General features: G+C 43.9%; 1 protein-coding gene across 5 annotated transcripts in view; it reads left to right on the top strand.

Annotated features, from left to right (window-relative positions):
- The window catches only part of LOC116972035 (ATP-binding cassette sub-family C member 9-like), a 153,569-nt gene that overhangs the window by 110,569 nt on the left and 23,692 nt on the right, over positions 1 to 19,308 (top strand). For 4 of the 5 annotated variants that reach the window (XR_004411701.1, XM_033019301.1, XM_033019302.1 and 1 more), the window contains exons 18-20: positions 8,457 to 8,613; positions 15,147 to 15,252; positions 18,956 to 19,245. Coding sequence is in view for 4 of the 5 variants with exons in the window: in XM_033019301.1 (XP_032875192.1) it covers positions 8,457 to 8,613; positions 15,147 to 15,252; positions 18,956 to 19,245 (553 nt within the window). In the remaining variant the exon portion in view is untranslated. The remainder of the gene's footprint in view (positions 1 to 8,456; positions 8,614 to 15,146; positions 15,253 to 18,955; positions 19,246 to 19,308) is intronic. The other variant, XM_033019303.1, reaches the window with a different exon arrangement.

The raw sequence follows: 19,308 nt of genomic DNA, 5'->3' as shown, positions 1-19,308 counted from the left end.
TTTGCTGATGCCTGCAAACTGGTTGAAAAGGACTGGAGCAAATACACAGGCCTGTTTCAATTTTAGCATCTCAAATCTTGTGGCATACCCTAATGGCCCCAATGGCCCTGTCTCACGGTGCGAGTCCACCCACGAGTGATCCCGAGTGAAAGAAAAAAACACACTCATGGTTGTCTACGAGATTCCAAGTTTATGTTCATGAGTTTAAACGAGTTCCCACGTGTATGTCTAAGTTTGCCGTTTATTTTGAGTTAAAGATAGAATTCAGCGCGGCCGCATCTATTGATATGGCCTACAAAGGGAAAATGCGCACCGTCCAGTGCCAGTGCGTTTCTCTCTGTTTCATATACGTGGGAATTCCCTCAGTATGGTCATTCAGCGGGATAGGCAGCATCTCTGCAGAGAAGGAATGGGTGACAGGATGACGTTTCCAAAATTCTGCTGGGTTTTTGAGTTACTCCAGCACCGTGTGTTCACTTTTTGTCAACCAGCATCTGCCCTTTCTCGTGTAAGACATTATTTGTATCCATGATTGTCGCTCCCTTAAGTTTCCCAGGGGGTCGGGACGGGACTGGAGTTGGGAGGGAAAGGTGGGGAGTGGGGGGGGGGGGGTGACTTAGTATGGGAGTCAAGTGTAGGAGAGGTGTACTGACTGTGTGGGCAGACACTTTGGTAGTGATTGCCCACCACTCAAAAGCCGCTGTGTCTCCCTGTCCCTGGGATAGCAGGGGGCGATCAAACAGCACAATACCCACCTCCCCCTCCACGCCAACATGAAGGGCAACGATCCCAAGGCTTTAGCTTCAGAAACAGCGGGCAGGCGACAATCACCCGCCATAACGCGAGAGAAATCATGCACTATTGTAGGTCTCCTTTGCACGTCAGTGTTTCAGTCTTTCTCCATCTCATTGTTGGCCCTGTCTGTCACCACCCCCACCCCTCTGCTTCCCGGCCATGTGTGTGACCCCTTCCCTCCCCTCTCCAGCTCCCAGCCCATTGCACCGGTCAATGCCAGTCGCCCTGGGGGAGGTGCTCGGGGGCTTTCTTCCAGCGTGGCCCCGGACCGGGGGGGTGGGGGGTGGGGGGAGTCAGCGGGCACGCCAGCTCTGCCACACTGTGGGGCCGCCGCCAACCAAGCCACCCGTCCACGTCCACGCGCTCGGTAGAACAGGAGCTGAGACTGGGAACTGTACCGCCCTTGCCCCCTCCCTCTGCAACTGCAAACAACCCCACTCTCCTGCTCACCTAACCCGTCCATCCCTTCTCTCTGGGTATTGATGGCGCTTCTGGTCTGCAGTGTGCAATAGTCACCAAAATACACTGCATCTTTAGAAAAGAAAAATACAAAACATGTCAATCCCACTGGATAGGCCTTAGTCATGGTGCTGTACAACACGGAAACAGGTCCATCAGCCCAGCTTGGCCGTGCCGTCCAAGTTGGCGTCTTGGGGTAGTCCTATTTGCCTGCATGTGGCCCGCAGCCCTCTAAACCCTTCCCATCCATTTATCTGTCGTTAATAACCTCAAGAAAATTCCTGCTTCAGTTTCCTGTGTCCAACTCAGAGAGAGTCTCCCCCCTTTCCAGGGTTAATCGCTCCACTGTTTATAATGCTCTCTGCATTATGAAGTCCTCGACAGTGAACCCCATGGGCAATCACTACCAAGGTGTCTGCCCACACAGTCAGTACACTTGTCTCCCGTACTAAGTCACCCCAACCCCCCCCCCCCCCCCCCCCCCCCCCCCCCACCTTTCCCTCCCAACTCCAGTCCCGTCCCGACCCCCTGGGAAACTGAAGAGAATGACAATCAACTGCCACCGATACAAATAATGTCATACATCTTGTGTATGACAAATAATGTCATACACAAGAAAGGGCAGATGCTGGTTGACAAAAAGTGAACACACGGTGCTGGAGTAACACAAAGACGCAGCAGAAATTTGGAAACGTCATCCCGTCACCCATTCCTTCTCTCTAGAGATGCTGCCTGCCCGCTGAGTTAAAGAGTGCCCACGGTAGACTCACAAGTCACTACGGTAAACTCACGGGCTACTATGTTCTTACAACGAGTTTAAATGTTTCAAATTTTAACTGCATGAGTAAATTTGACTCGTGGAAATCATTAAACATGTTTAAAGTTTTTCAAGAGTTAACAAGTTTCCCGGATACCTGCCGTTAGCGCCACGAGTCGCTAAGTTGCGTCCACGAGTTCCGACGTTCCCGCTACGTTAATTGTACGTGATTACCACGAGTTTAATTTGTTTTAAACTCGGGGTCACTCGTGGGTCGACTCGCACCGTGAGACAGGGGTTTTACCTTCCAGCTTCTGGTTTATGAAATTCATCCAGAATCTTGAGGTCAGCTGCTTTGAAGAGTTCAACAGGAAGATCATACATCCCCAGTTCCTTGTCAGAACTGGTCTGACATTGTTTTCTTTGACATCATCCAGAGTTGGGATTAGGTCAGGGTCATCCAGAGTTGGATGATAACATGATAGCATGACTGGAAGATTGTTTGCTTAACAGAAAAAGGAGAGTAGGCATAAACAAATCCTTTTCTCTTTGACAAAATGCAAGGAGAGTCAACAATGTTTTATTGTCATAGGTCCCAGATAGAACAATGCAATTCTTACTTGCAGCAGCACAACTGAATATGTAAACTGTATGTGTGTAATATATGAATGTAATATAAACCGTCAAGATGTAATATATGAATGGAATCCACAGGGATTGGTGATGGGGCAGCAATACTTTGCATTTTATCTACTTGGATGCAGGAACTGAAATTATAGTTGCTAACTTTGCTGATACCTCTTGGACAGCCATGAAAATAAGTTGTGAAAAGGAAGTAAGGATGGTACAGGGGTCTACAGTTGTATCAAGCCAATAATCAGAGAACTGACAAATGAAATATAATCCAATTAAATGTGTAAACATCTATTTTGGCAGAAGAAAATAGAGAAGAATATCTAGATGATAAGAATTTGCAGAGCTCTGAGGTGCAGAGGTCAGGAGTCAAGAGTGTTTTATTGCCATACGTCCCTGACAGAACAAAGCAATTCTTAAGGGCCTGTCCCACTGTACGAGGTAATTCAAGAGTACTCCCGAGTTTCCCCTGATTCAAACTCGGAGAATTACGGTAATAGCCGCTCGTAGATACTCAGGGCTCTCGTGGACATTTTTCAACATGTTGAAAAAAATTCACGAGCTTTCCACGTTTCCCAAGTACATGCCGTTAGCTTTACGAACCGCTAAGAGAAGTCCTGAGCTCCGACGTACCCGCTACGTACATTCTGCGTATTTACCACGAGTTAGATTTTTTTTTAAACTCGTGAGAACTCTTGGGTAAACTCGTATAGTGGGACAGGCCCTTAACTTGCAACAGCACAACCGAATATGATCTAGCAAAAGGCAAATATGTAACAGAGAAATGCAGATACTGCAAATAAATAAGAAAGTTGGGAGAATGTTTTGGTTCATTGCTAAGAGCATTGAATACAAAAGTATTGGTGAGATCCCAACTGGAGTACAGTGCACAAGACTTTGCTTCCTTATTTAAGGATTGATGTTAAAGTGTTGGGAAAAGTTCAGAGAAGATTTACTCAACTATTGCTTGGAATTGGTGGATTGTAGTGCGAGGAAACGTTGAACCAGCTTGCATCTACTGGAGTTTAGAAAAGTGAATGCTAGTGCTGTGGAGAGATATTTCTACTTGTGGGGAAATGAGCAATTGTCCATTAAGTCAGATGAGGCTAGATGTTCTGCCTGAGAGTTGTGAAATAGTCTCAAAGCAGATTAGATTCAGAATAGATCAATAGATTTGTGATAAACAGAAAGACTATCAGGGATAAGAGGGAATGTGGAGTTGAGGTTACATCAAAGAAGCTGTGATCTCATCCATGGAGCAGGCTGGAGGAACTGCTTGGCCAATTCCTATTCTGAATTTGTCTGTTCACGTGTAAGTCGGGCAAGGGTTTGAGAAGAAAACAAAGTTAACATTTTATCTATCCTGAAATAAATCTGTTTGAAGTTGCGGAGGGAAGGTTTGGAGAGAACAGGGTGGAGGGCAGGTGAGAATGATGATGAAAATAGCTAAAGGAATGAAGTCAAGTGACTAACAAAAGATTTGGCAGGGCAAGTTTGAAATTGGAGGTAGATTGTCGATTTTGAGAAACCTACTGACAAGATGGCAATCAAAAGGTAAAAGTTCAATATATTTGATTAAAATGTAGGAGAAGGTGAAGTGAATTAATTTCCACACATTTATATAAACTGGAATGTTCTGCTTAAATAGTTGGTGAAAATAACTTAAGAAATAAAGTAGGACATATAATGAAAATTAAGCTTTTTAAATGGTGGATAAAAACAGGAAGATTGGCTGCACCAACAATTCAATAGGTTTTAAATGGCAGTGAATTAAAGAAGATTTTATTAACATGATATGTTAAAGTTCTATCCGCGCTATCAGACAACAAAACACATTTGTTGAAGTATATAACAATTCCTCTTTATTACGTATGCGGGAGTGGGAGAGCAACCCCGAGTATGGTTTGCGTACTCCTTGTCCCTCGCGGTCCCACTCAATTATTCTATGCACGGGCAGTATTTTTATGCACGAATAGTTACGGGTCCAGCTAATCACACAATCAGCACATTTCGGCACTGGATCTTATTGTCTAGAACAGACTTGTTTTTCTCTGCATTTTTCTACTTGGTATTGGGCCTCTTCCCTTTTTAGTCACAACACCCTTTGCAGTTCTGCAAAACCTGTTATTAATTAGCTAGCAATTATAAGTAAGTAAAGCAGGCTCATGCCTGTCACGTACACATTAACACTTAAACCCCCATCCTCTTCTACATTCCACCTTGTTGATCTTTGTGATCAACATTTATATTATAGTAAGAAAGGATTTTAATATTTTCTTTCATTAACCAGTTGCAAAAATGGAGGCATACGTGTCTGATTATAATTTGGTTGGTACCCGTCCTTGGGCTCGCAAAGGAATACCTTCTTCAGTATGCATAGAGATATGGGCATAAACCCAACATTCTAATCAGATAAGGAAGCCTGTTTTTCTTTCACCTGCGAGCACTGTGTTGTTGTTGGTGGACCGATTTGCTTGCAGTCCGTCAAGTGTATCCAACAAGGATGATCTTCGACCTTAACTGCAGTGGGGGTAGTTAGGAGCACCTGGAACAGTGCTTTCCACCGTGGTCTTCCGATCCCAATTTTGGACGAGGACGTAGTCACCCGGCCACACCATCCGTCCTTCAGCGGTGTCAGTCGTCGCCCTTTGTGTTTCATGAACCTGGGAATACAAGACTGATAGTGCATTTGTTAATTGCTGCACATAAGTTATTAGTGCTGAGAGCTTGCAGGTTGAAGCTAACCCCTACACTACGGTCTTCTCCCCAAGGAGTCCACAACAGCCTTCCGTACATTATTTCGGCCGGCGTTTGTTTAGTAGCTCCGTGTGGGGTCACCCTCATTTCAAAGAGGGCCAAGGGAAGTACATTTATCCCATTCAGTCCAGTCTCCTCCATCAGCTTTGCTAGTTTAAACTTCAGGGTCCCATTTGCCCTTTCAACATGCCGGAAGCTTGTGGATGGTGGACACAATGGAATTGTTGTTTAATGCGAAACTTTTGGCAGACCTCTTCATTTATTTTTGCTATAAAATGGGGACCATTGTCGGAGCTGGTAGTTGTAGGCAATCCGAACTGGGGAATAATTTCCCTTAGAATGATTCTCACCGTGGTTTCGGCTGTAGCATTTACAGTTGGCAGCGCTTCTATCCATCGCTAAATATATCCACAATTACCAAACAATACTTATAGCACTCGATGTAATTAAGGAGGACTGGCAGGAAGGCCTCAGGCACACAAACTTGTCCAAGAGGGGTGAGCCAATGATCGGTGTGGGAATCTATGGTATATCCCTCTCATTTCCATAAATCATGTTGCACAGCAGAGGTGTCCCTCTGCATAGCCCTGACCTCTCCCATATCTGGCAAGGCAGTTCTATTCACAAGGATCTGTGGGCCTACAGGGATCTGTGCGGCTGTCTATGCCGTGGTGTCGGCAGAGGCATTGCCCTGGGTGACCGGATCAGAGGCGCCAATATGGACGCTGCATTTAATTATTGCCAGGTGGGCGAGAAGGACAAGTGCCTGCAGCAAGTTGCGGATGTAAACAACATTCTTAATGTGGGTGCCGGAGGAGGTGAGGAACCCGCGATTCTGCCACAGTGCCCCAAAATCGTGGGCAACGGCAAAAGTGTATCGGGAATCGGTGTAGATATTCAACTGGTGGGCATTTTCACGGATGCATGCTCGGGTGAGGGCGAAGAGTTCTGCCTGTTGTGCGGAGAGGGGTTACTGGAAAGCGGCAGCCTCAATGACCGAAGTCATATTTTTGACGATGGCATATCCGGATTGTCGTCGTTCGGTGTTCGAGGAAAGAGATGAACCATCCACGAACCATGTGGCACCGGCCTCCGGGAGGGGGGCGTACAGCAAGTCCTCGCGTGTGGTGGTCAACAGTTGATTACGCCGAAGGCAATCATGTGGTGGCCCCACCTAATGATCCAGTGGAGAAGTGAGGAAGGCGAACAGGTTGATGGTGGTGCACTTGTGGAAGGTAAAGTAGGGATTAGCCAAGAGGGTGACCTCATAGCATCCCAGTCGGGCCTGTGTTAGGTACCTTGTTTGTCCGGTGGTGAGGAGTGCCACAATGAAATGCTTAGTTTAAACCTGGACATGCTGATGGACAGTGATGTTGGCTGTTGCACTGATGGCAGCGTCAAGTCCAGGGAGAATCTGGGTGCAGGGAAGAAATCCTAGAGCCACAGGATCCAATTTCACCAAGTAGTAAGAGACAGGACGCCGAACGTCGCCATGGTACTGCATGAGGACTGCGGACGCACAGTCATCCAACATAGTAACGTAGAGCTGGAAAGGTCAGTCGTACAGAGTTCGTCCCACCGCTGGTGCAGTGCACAGAATGCGGTGACCTGTTCTGCAGACAGGATGAACTGGTGGAGGCCAAGGGGGGAAGAGTAGTTTGGTGTAAAGTGCGACGTTGGGAATCCATTGGCGACAAAAGTTCACAAAGCCCAGAAACGCTCGCATCTGTTTAGGAGTGTAGAGGGTCGCATGGGCAATGATGGGGTCAATCCGTGTAGATGTCAAGGCTCTTTCATTTGCACTGAGCAATATGCCCAGGAACGTAACTTGCAACTGCCCCTGGACAACTTTGCTTTTGGGTAGTACGTATCCCCAACAGTGGAGCGCCTTTAACTGTACCTTCGCGTCCTCACGGTTCTCTCTGGGGCCTATGTTGGCCAGGAGGAGATCGTCAACATATTGTATCACCGCGGAGCCATGGGGTAATCGGAGAGTTGTCAGCTGGCCACTCAGAATCTGGGAAAAGATGGTGAGCGAATAGATATACCCCTGGGGTATTCGTGTCCAGGTGTATTGTTGCCCCTCGTAAGTGAAGGCGAAAAATTATTGGCTATCCGGGGGCAGGGGAACGGCGAAAAAGGTGTGGTATTTGGCATTGCTCTCTCGGGGTAGTTCCAGACACCCTTAGGCTGGAGTCGCTTATTGGTTTTAGCCCTTTCAGCCACTGACTTAACTACTTCCCCTCCAAACACTTCTGCTCTTTTTCTTTATTCTTCTGGGTCTGTATCTTGGGACGGTCACTTCAGTTTCAGCTTCTCCCGGTCCATCCTCAGTTTCTCCAGGTCTGACGACGTTCTCCGCTCCTTTGGGGGATGTGTTCCGTATCACAGCTTTAGCTTGGTTCTGCAGATTGTCCAGCTCTCCTTCCTTGTTGCTGAGTGTGTCTCACAACTCCCGCAGTTCCCTGAGTGATCCATCCAGGTGATGCTTGTTGCTCTTGTATGTCATGCCACCATCCTCCTCTACAGATAAAGTAGTAAATTTTCTTTGATGAGCATTGTTGTTTCACAGGTTTGATAACAGTAAAATAAAGAATGGCATGTCTTCAGCTTAGTTTTGAGACAGCGCGGAAACAGGCCCTTTGGCTCACCGAATCCGCGCCGACCAGCGATCCCCCCCCCATACTAACACTATCCTACACACACTACAGACAATTTACAATTGTACCAAGTCGATTAGCCAACAAACCTGTACGTCTTTGGAGTGTGGGAGGAATTCGAAGCCGAATGTTTCTTACTCTTTCGTTGTTCTACTTTGGGACAGGTACTTGAGCGAAGCCTGGGGATCAAAATTAATAAAGTGTGATAAACAATCGAGCAAGATATTTTGCTTAAGATTTATTTTAAATGTGAAAGTACTTGCCACAAATGCATTTGGAAAAAATAATCAAATTGTTTTCTGAACCCATTTGAATCTTGAATTATGTCAAAATTTGAAACTTTACTGTCCTAAGTTGCCTCAACATTTAGTTATTCTATCTCATCTTTACCTTAGGTGCCCTTTCGTAATATTGGATGACCCTTTATCATCCTTGGATGTACATGTGGGAAATCAGGTTTTCCAGCAAGGGATCTTGGGGATTTTAAAGAAAGAAGGCAGAACTGCTATCATTGTAACACACAAACTGGAATATGTTGAGGAAGTTGACTATGTAAGCATAATATCTTGATGAAATTATTTTACTTTAAGACATTAATGTTCATTTTGATGACTGCTGATTCCTGTTGTGTTATCATAGAGTATATTCAATTAATTAATTCCATTCGGACTGTGCTGTAGATTGATTAGATTATTTCACCTCCTTTTAATTATGTTTACGTTCGGCGGATCTTCTAGGTCCTGAAAACCAAAGATCCTATAGGATCTTTGCTGAAAACTCCAATGAGCCAATCAAAATGGCCGGTCAGCGAAGGAGATTGCCTTCGACTGCCTGTAAGTAAATAGCGACCCCAAAAACGAATGAGGACTTTATCTCACAATTTGGTGATCTTATTGCTAGCTTGTTGCCCAAATTTGACCGGATCCTGATTCTTGGTGACTTTAACATTCATGTCTGCTGTCCCACGAAGCCTCTTGTGAGTGAATTTATGAACCTGGTTGAGTCCTTCAATCTGTTTCTACTCACCACTGGACCCACGCACAAGCTTGGCCATACACTAGACCTAGTGCTTTCGTCTGGTCTCCCAACTTGCAACACAGATATTATTGATGCCTGTCTGTCTGATCATAGTGCTATTATATTCAATATATCTCTGCCTTTCTCTCCCTCAAAATCCCATCTCCCTGCTCGCTACTCCCGCTACATTAACTCCACGACGGCCAATAAGTTCTCTGAGGCTCTCATAGCCGCCCCCGACATCTGCACTATTGAGGCGTCTACCATATAACCATATAACCATATAACAATTACAGCACGGAAACAGGCCATCTCGACCCTTCTAGTCCGTGCCGAACACGTATTCTCCCCTAGTCCCATATACCTGCGCTCAGACCATAACCCTCCATTCCTTTCCTGTCCATATAACTATCCAATTTATTTTTAAATGATAAAAACGAACCTGCCTCCACCACCTTCACTGGAAGCTCATTCCACACAGCCACCACTCTCTGAGTAAAGAAGTTCCCCCTCATGTTACCCCTAAACTTCTGTCCCTTAATTCTCAAGTCATGTCCCCTTGTTTGAATCTTCCCTACTCTCAGTGGGAAAAGCTTATCCACGTCAACATCTGTCTATCCCTCTCATCATTTTAAAGACCTCTATCAAGTCCCCCCCTTAACCTTCTGCGCTCCAAAGAATAAAGCCCTAACTTGTTCAACCTTTCTCTGTAACTTAGTTGCTGAAACCCAGGCAACATTCTAGTAAATCTCCTCTGTACTCTCTCTATTTTGTTGACATCCTTCCTATAATTAGGCGACCAAAATTGTACCCCATACTCCAGAATTGGCCTCACCAATGCCTTGTACAATTTTAACATTACATCCCAACTTCTATACTCAATGCTCTGATTTATAAAGGCCAGCACACCAAAAGCTTTCTTTACCACCCTATCTACATGAGATTCCACTTTCAGGGAACTGTGCACAGTTATTCCCAGATCCCTCTGTTCACCTGCATTCTTCAATTCCCTACCATTTACCATGTACGTCCTATTTTGATTTGTCCTGCCAAGATGTAGCACCTCACACTTATCAGCATTAAACTCCATCTGCCATCTTTCAGTCCACTCTTCCAACTGGCATAAATCTCTCTGTAGACTTTGAAAATCTACTTCATCATCCACAACACCACCTATCTTAGTATCATCTGCATACTTACTAATCCAATTTACCACACCATCATCCAGATCATTGATGTACATGACAAACAACAGTGGACCCAACACAGATCCCTGTGGCACCCCACTAGTCACTGGCCTCCAACCTGACAAACAACCACCCACCATTACTCTCTGGCATCTCCCATTCAGCCACTGTTGAATCCATCTTGCTACTCCACCATTAATACCCAACCATTGAACCTTCTTAACCAATCTTCCATGAGGAACCTTGTCAAAGGCCTTACTGAAGTCCATATATACAACATCCACTGCTTTACCCTCATCAATTTCCCGAGTAACCTCTTCAAAAAATTCAAGAAGATTAGTCAAACATGACCTTCCAGGCACAAATCCATGTTGACTGTTCCTAATCAGACCCTGTTTATCCAGATGCTTATATATATTATCTCTAAGTATCCTTTCCATTAATTTGCCCACCACTGACGTCAAACTAACAGGTCTATAATTGCTAGGTTTACTCTTAGACCCCTTTTTAAACAATGGAACAACATGCGCAGTACGCCAATCCTCTGGCACTATTCCCGTTTCTAATGACATTTGAAATATTTCTGTCATAGCCCCTGCTATTTCTACACTAACTTCCCTCAATGTCCTAGGGAATATCCTGTCTGGACCTGGAGACTTATCCACTTTTATATTTCTCAAAAGTGTCAGTACTTCCTCTTCTTTGAATCTCATAGTTTCCATAGCTACTCTACTTGTTTCCCTTACCTCATATAATTCAATATCCTTCTCCTTGGTGAATACCGAAGAAAATAAATTGTTCAATATCTCCCCCATCTCTTTTGGCTCTGCAGATAGCTGTCCACTCTGACTCTCTAATGGACCAATTTTATCCCTCATTATCCTTTTGCTATTAATATAGCTGTAGAAACCCTTTGGGTTTACTTTCACCTTACTTGCCAAAGCAACCTCATATCTTCTTTTAGCTTTTCTAATTTCTTTCTTAAGATTCTTTTTACATTCTTTATACTCCTCAAGCACCTCATTTACTCCATGCTGCCTATAATTATTGTAGATCTCCCTCTTTTTCCGAACCAAGTGTCCAATTTCCCTTGAAAACCATGGCTCTTTCCGATTTTTACTATTTCCTTTCAACCGAACAGGGACATAAAGATTCTGTACTTTTAAAATTTCACCTTTAAATGTACTCCATTTCTCTTCCACATCTTTCCCATAAAACAAAATGTCCCAATTTACTCCTTTTAAATCCTTTCGCATCTCCTCAAAGTTAGCCTTTCTCCAATCAAAAATCTCAACCCTAGGTCCAGTTCTGACCCTCTCCATAATTATATTGAAACTAATGGTATTGTGATCACTGGTCCCGAACTGTTCCCCGACGCATACCTCTGCCAACTGACCCGTCTCATTTCCTAACAGGAGGTCCAGCACTGCCCCTTCTCTAGTAGGTACTTCTATGTATTGCTGCAAAAAACTATCCTGCACACATTTTACAAACTCCAACCCATCCAGCCCATTTACAGAATGTGTTTCCCAGTCTATGTGTGGAAAATTGAAATCTCCCACAATCACTACCTTGTGCTTACTACTAATATCTGCAATCTCCTTACATATTTGCTCTTCCAATTCTCGCTCCCCATTTGGCGGTCTATAATACACCCCTATAAGTGTTGCTACCCCTTTCCCATTTCTCAGTTCCACCCAAATAGCCTCCCTAGACGAGCCCTCTAATCTATCCTGCCAAAGCATTGCTGTAATATCTTCCCTGATAAGCAATGCAACACCTCCACCTCATGCCCCTCCAATTCTATCACACCTGAAGCAACGAAATCCTGGAATATTTAGTTTCCAATCACAGCCCTCCTGCAACCATGTTTCACTGATCGCCACAACATCATACTTCCAGGTGTCAATCCAGGCTCTAAGTTCATCCACCTTTCTTACAATGCTCCTAGCAATAGTCTACCCTCCATCTCAGCACCGACAACCTAATTTCTCTATTCAATACTACTTGCTCTTCCATCCTGGATTCTGTTGCTCCTCTTAAAACGAAAAAGCCTAAGACTAAAGGCGATCCGTGGCTCAATGACACCACCAGAGCCCAAAGAAGAGAATGCAGAAAATCAGAACGGAAGTACAAATCTGATAAGTTTCACATTTTCTTTGAACTCCTGAAAAACAATCTTCACAAATACTAGGAAGTGGAAAAATCTGCAAGAACAAAATACTTTTCCACCCTTATCTCCAAAAACGCTCATAGGTCCTTTTTAGCACCATCACCTCCATCATCTGTCCTGCCCCCAGCACCAGTCCCCTGCTAAGTGCAAGGAATTTACTACATTTTTCACCAGCAAGGTAAAGAACATAAGAACAAATATTTCCACTCCCTCCCATGACCTGGCTGTCTCATTGGTCTGTTCTTCAAAATTAGATTGTTTCCAACCCGTTACTCTACCCTCCCTTGTAAAACTGATCACCACCATGAAACCTACTACCTGTCCCCTCGACACTGCCCCCTCTGCCCTCCTAAAGGACATCATTATAATAGCCGGTCCCAGCATCCTCGCCATCTTCAACAGTTCTCTGGCCACTGGCACTGTACCTACCTGCTTCAAGCATGCGGTGGTCCAGCCATTCCTGGAAAAACTTAACCTCGACCCCCACCTTGCCAAGCAATTACAGACCCATTTCTAAACTGCCTTTCCTCTCAAAAGCCCTTGAAAAGGTAATTTTAAGTCAACTTATGCCTTACCTTCACCAAAATACTATCTTGGAAATGTTCCAATCAGGTTTCGGGGCTCACTATCATTCCAATCAGTTCCAAACGTTCCAATCAGGTTTCGGGGCTCTCCGGCGACTGTGCAATCCTGCTCCTTCTCGCTCAGCGCAGCATTTGATACTGCCGACCACACCATCCTAATTGACCGTCTCCGGTACGGGGTTGGTATTGATGGCACTGCCCTGAGCTGGTTCATCTCCTACCTCAAAGGTAGGAGTTTCTCTACCAACATAGGCAACTCTTTCTCCTCCCCAGCTAGTCTCTGCTGTGGGGTTCCACAAGGTTCCATCCTTGGCCCCATTCTCTTCTCCCTGTATATGCTCCCCTTCGGCCAAGTCATTGAAAGGCACGGCATTTCCTTCCATTGCTACGCAGACGATACACAACTCTATCTCCCCCTGAAGCTCAAAAACCAATTAAATCTGCTTAACCTGACCCGCTGCCTCGAGGATATAAAGTGTTGAATGGCCCAGAACTTCCTCCAACTAAATGAGAGTAAGTCTGGGGTCATCCTTCTTGGCCCCTCGGACTCAATCAAAATGATAGCAGGCAGCCTAGGAAGCCTTACCCCACTACTCAAACCTCACGTCAATAACCTTGGCGTGATATTTGACTCAGCACTGAAATTTGACAAACAAGTCAATGCCATGGTAAAAGCTAGCTTCTTTCAGCTTCGGACGATAGCTGAAATAAAACAATTCCTGCAGTTTGATGACCTCGAAAAGATCATCCACACATTCATCTCCTCCCGCCTAGATTACTGCAAATCCCTCTACACTGGCATCAGCCAATCTTCCCTGTCCCGCCTGCAACTGGTCCAAAACGCCGCAGCGAGACTCCTGACGGGTACCCGAAAAAGGGACCACATCACCCCGATCCTGGCCTCTCTCCACTGGCTCCCTGTGCGGTTCCGAATAAATTTCAAGATCCTCCATTATGTCAACAATGCCCTCAATGGGCTTGCCCCCACCTACATTAAAAGTCTGCTCACCCACCACATCACCTCCAGGTCCCTCAGATCGGACGACTTGAGGTTGCTGAATACCCCGCGGTCTAGGCATAAGCTCAGGGGCGGCCGCGCCTTTGTGGTTAGCTCCTAGACTGTGGAACAGCATCCCTCTTCCCATCAGAACTGCCCCCTCCTTCGACTCCTTTAAGTCGAGACTAAAAACTCATCTGTACTCCCAATCCTTTTTTTACGTCCTCTGAGCAAGGGCTATATATATGTAGTGATGTTTGTATTTAATCTATGAACCACTGTTGTTTATTATACTATTCTTATACCAATGTAAAGCACTTTGGCCAACGAGAGTTGTTTTTTAAATGTGCTATATAAATAAATGTGACTTGACTTGACACTCCACTGGCTTCGACCAAACGGCAACCTATTTTTAGCCGAGGCCGGTTTTGATTTTGTTGAAATAATCGCAGGAACATAGAAGAAGCCTAGACTACGCGGAAACCACTTTCGACCATTAGGGAGAGTGACCAAAACCTCTGGGAACCTCACGGAAAGCTTGGGTGGGGCGCAAGGTCATCAGAGGTTTCCGTTCAGGTTTCCTAAGTGGGACAGGGGGATAAGTGTATGTAGTGTTTAATAGCCTGATGGTTGTAGGACAGACGCCCTCAGATTTACTTTGAAATTGAGTTTGCAACCAATTTCCATCTTGCACTCAAATTCACTTGGAATCGGGGCTACCTCCTGCAGCCTTGCAGAACTCATGGACTTCATTAACTTCGCTACAAATTTCCATCTTGCACTCAAATTCACTTGTACCATCTCTGACACCTCCCACTCTTTCTTGATCTTATCATCTCCATCACAACTCTTACAACTATCTAGATTACACTTCTTCCCACCCTGCCCCCTGCAAACACCCTATCCCCTGCTCCCATTTCTTCCGTCTATGCCGCATCTGCACCAAAGATGAGCTGTTCCATGCCAGGACATGCGAGATTTCCACATTTTTTAGGGAACGTGGTTTCCCCTCTTCTATCATAGATAAAGCTCTCACGCGTGTCTCATCGGTGCTCCGCTCTTGCTCCCCTTGCAAGGTGGATATAATCAAATTTGTAATCTTCTGAATTGTGACTACTCATTTTTAGGTAATTGCTATGCTGGATGGGAAGATTGAAATCCAAGGGACCTACCAGGAGATATCTAAACAGAGACCAGATTTGATAACATTTTGGAAAAATATGGCATCAAAAGGTTTGTATTATCACATAAAATACATTACTGTAAAATCTGGAGTGCGGGTCGATTTTAAGAAATGCCTTTCTTGTAAAGTTCACGCCACATTTTTATCAACTATTCTTTGTCTACATAATGGAGCACTCCTTATTTTCTAAACTGTCCACAATATGGGAAGCCTGCTGCCTAAATTTCAAGGTTTGGCAAGTTTGAAAATAAAACGTACAACTTGTGATTATACTACAATATTTGGGCCTCAGGACGGTAGATAAACTCCATATGGCTTTCATGGCAGCAGAACTGCCGTTGTGGACCAACAATGTTGGAGAGGCAAGTCAAGAGCAGGGATGTCAATATTCCTTGAGAAAGTGAGAATGGAGGGACCAGACAAGCAGCAGGAGCTTGGAAATCTTTGACAGACAAAAAGTGCTGGAGTAACTCAGCGGGTCAGGCAGCATCTCTGGAGTTACTCCAGCACTTTGTGTCTATCTTTGGTATAAACCAGCATCTACAGTTCTTCTTTCTATGTTCCATTGACCCTCCATCAGCTGGATACCAAGAATATAGAAGGAGAGATACCAACTATTAGTAGGTCAAGTTGCCAACATTTAGGGAATCTAAATATATAGCCCCCTGAAAGTGGCAACACAAGTTGATAAAAGAGTGGTTAAGTTGGTATATGGTATGCTTGCTTTTATTGTTCAGGGCATTGAGTATAAGAGTCACAAAGTCATTATACAACTTTATAGGACTTTGGTTGGACCACAATTAGAATATTGCATGCAGTTTTGGTCACCCCATTACAGGAAGAACGTGGAGGCTTTAGAAATGGTGCAGAGGAGGTTTAGCAGAGTGATAGCTGGATTAGGAGGTATTAGCTACAGGGAAAGGTTGGGCAGTCTTGGATTGTTTTCTCTGGAACGCCAGAGATTGTGGGGAGACGATAAAAGTGGCATAGGTGGGTAGAGAGGTGCATAGAGAGGCAGAATCTTTTTCTCAGGATGTCAAATCAAATTAAGGTTAGAGGGGCAAAATTTAAAGGACAAACTTTTTTTCCCACTCCACATGAGTGCCTGGAACACACTGCTACGGGTGACCAAGTTGCAGCAGATACGATAGTAGCATTAAAAAACTTTTGGATAGTCATATAGATATACAGGGAATGGAAGAATATGGATTATGTGTAGGTGGATATGAGATGGTCTTGCATCATGTTTGGTACTAACATTGTGGACCGAAGAGCCTGATCTTGTGCTGTACCTTTTATGTTCTATTTATTTAAATTCTGCTTCAGCTTAGCGAGTGCATCGCCAATGGTCCTTCAATTCCTTCAGTGGCTCTCAATTACTAGCTGAAAAAGTGCTGAGCTTTTCTTAAAGACTCTTTGTGATCTTGTGCAGCTCTGAAATTTGACAACAATGCAGCACCATTGAGCTATGCCAGTATTGTCGGTTCTAGATGGCCAATAAGCTAGCAAGTGTAGTGGATAGTGTGGAATCTGGAGTATCTTTGCCTTTTGTGACTGCATTTTATTGCAAAGTCCCAGAATCAAGACTGGACTTTCAAACTTCCATAGTAATTGTGAGATCTTTGACAAGAGGCTTTAAAAAAGTAGCCTCATCGATCATATTTGTGGCCAAGATGGACAGAGTGGTCCAACTTGAACAGATACCCATTGTCTAAACAATCTTAAATCCCTTCTTCTAACCACAAATTAACACACATTATTATATAGATGCTGCTGCACCCGCTGAGTTCCTCCAGCAATTTTGTGTACCCACACATTATTATAACGTTCTCTCACTAGTGCATGGAACTAGGAATAATGTAGAGGATACTGCATTTTGAAATTTTTTTTTTTTTTTAGTACTTTCCCCAACCATCATCTAGGACTTTAACGTTTTGACTGTGAGACCTCAAAATTCATTCTGTATGCTGTTGCTTACAACATGGATTACAGCTTATGTCTTGCACCCAGAAATGCTCTGTACCCTTGCACAAAGTGATTAATCTGGCATCATGGGAAATATAGAATTCGGTTGTCATGTTTACTGTGAAACAACTGCTTGGCTGTCCTTGTCACAATTCAATTCTCATCTATTTTGTTCCTGCATTTTGCTTTGCATCATAAACCAAACTTAGGACTGTTTTATTTCACTGCTGGAGTAACTCAGCGGGTTAGGCAGCATCTCTGTAGAAACTGGGTAGCAGTTTGATAGTGCTAGGCTCTTGGGAAATTCGAGTACATTCCTACCGTTCCTTGCTATACCGACTCAATGCAGTGGGGGATGAGATCATCTTTAACCTGTGATCTAGGAATATTAATATCAAGAAACAAGGAACTGCAGATGCTAGTTTACAAAAAAAAAGACACCAGTGCTGGAGTAACGCAACAGGTCAGACAGCATCTTTGGAGTACATGGATAGGTGACATTATGAGTCGGGACTCTTCTTCAAACTAATAATCACAATCAGTCTGAAGAAGGGACCTGACCCGAAAGGTCGCCTTTCCATGTTCTCCAGAGATGCTGCATGACCCGCTGAGTTACTCCAATACTTTGCGTTTTGTTTTGTCTCCAACAATCACTTGGAAGCAGCATCATAAATTCTTGCTGCTCCCTTGATGTTTCCTGGAGCCCCTTGACTTTTGTGAACTATCTCTTAGGAGCTTTGGTGCAACTACCCTTTAAGTGATAACTTAAATATCTGGCACCTACTAAAGACATGCAGCTAATGAAAAATGCTGTTACAGCTAGCTGTGCACCGGACTCATGATTATGAATAGACAGCATATACAACATTAAAATCAACTGGCAAATGTTCTCATTTTGAGGTCGATTTCCTTGCTGGAAGAAGATGCAATGGTGTAATTAGAGCTAGGTCCTTTAAGAAGGAAATCAGAAAACATCAGAGTAAGAAAAGAAAGGATTCATTCATGAGTATATTACAGAAGGAGAGTGTAGAAGTAGAAGCTAGCAAATTTTGAGAAACTTGCTGTAGAGAATATTGGAGTTGTCAACTATTTATTTTCTTTGTTACTCGGATGTAAAGCTTCAGATCACCTTTTTAATTATTAATTTATAGGATATGGACATTGCTGTCAAGACAAGCATTTGTTGCCCATCCCTGGTGGCCCATGGACTGAGGAAGCATTTAAGAGCCAACCATATTGAAGTTGATTATATACCAGATGGCAGAATTTGATTCCTATTGGGCATTAGTGGAACATAGAGTTTTCATGGCTAGCATTACAAATACTCCCTGCCATGATGGGATTGGGAATATCCCTGGAATAATGATATTTAAAATACTATGCAACTTGATTGTCATTTCCATTAGAAATGAAAATCCGGTGGTTCCTGTAAAGGGGTCAATCAGCTTTATCCATAAGTGACTAGATGAACAGCTACCCAATGTGGCAAAGTTTGAGGAGCTAGTGAAATTCCACTGAAGTGATAGGTGATCAAGGACATGCTTAAGGATGTGGTGAAAGTTTAGGGAGTTTATTAAAGGTGAAGAGGAAATTGGAAAAGTCAAAGCTGGAGGTAATAATATTTCTGTTAGGAGACAATAAATGAAAACCACATAGCTCTCTGTGGGAAATGTGATGATGTGGTGAATTTCAGAATAAATTTACAGACAAAAATGCTTATTTTTCCTATTTGTGTTTATGCATGTTTGATTTAGATTTTTTTAAGGGTGTCAAATTGTCTTTTAACAGATGACCATAAAGGTAAAAAAGAAGCGAGAGTTCAAATGGTGGCTGAACTTTCAAAAATGGAGAAAAAGCCTGATGATAATTTAAAAGGAAAACTGATGCAAGAAGAGGAAAAAGAAGAAGGTTCTGTATCCATAAAAATCTATTGGCTTTATGCCCGTTCCATTGGTCTTTTCTTTTCATTTTTATTAATTCTTACAGTGGCATCAAAGCAAATCTTTCTGGTAGCTGTTGATTTCTGGCTGGCAGAGTGGTCATCTTCATTCAGAAACCACTCAGAAACTGACTCTCAGGTCTGTATTTAAAAATGTTCTTGCTCTTTCCTGTAAAATGTTCTGATAACCCAGTTGTAGAAG

Source organism: Amblyraja radiata, chromosome 4 (genome assembly GCF_010909765.2).
Source record: "Amblyraja radiata isolate CabotCenter1 chromosome 4, sAmbRad1.1.pri, whole genome shotgun sequence".
Lineage (NCBI taxonomy): Eukaryota > Metazoa > Chordata > Chondrichthyes > Rajiformes > Rajidae > Amblyraja > Amblyraja radiata.
This window is presented reverse-complemented; position numbering and strand designations above follow the sequence as displayed.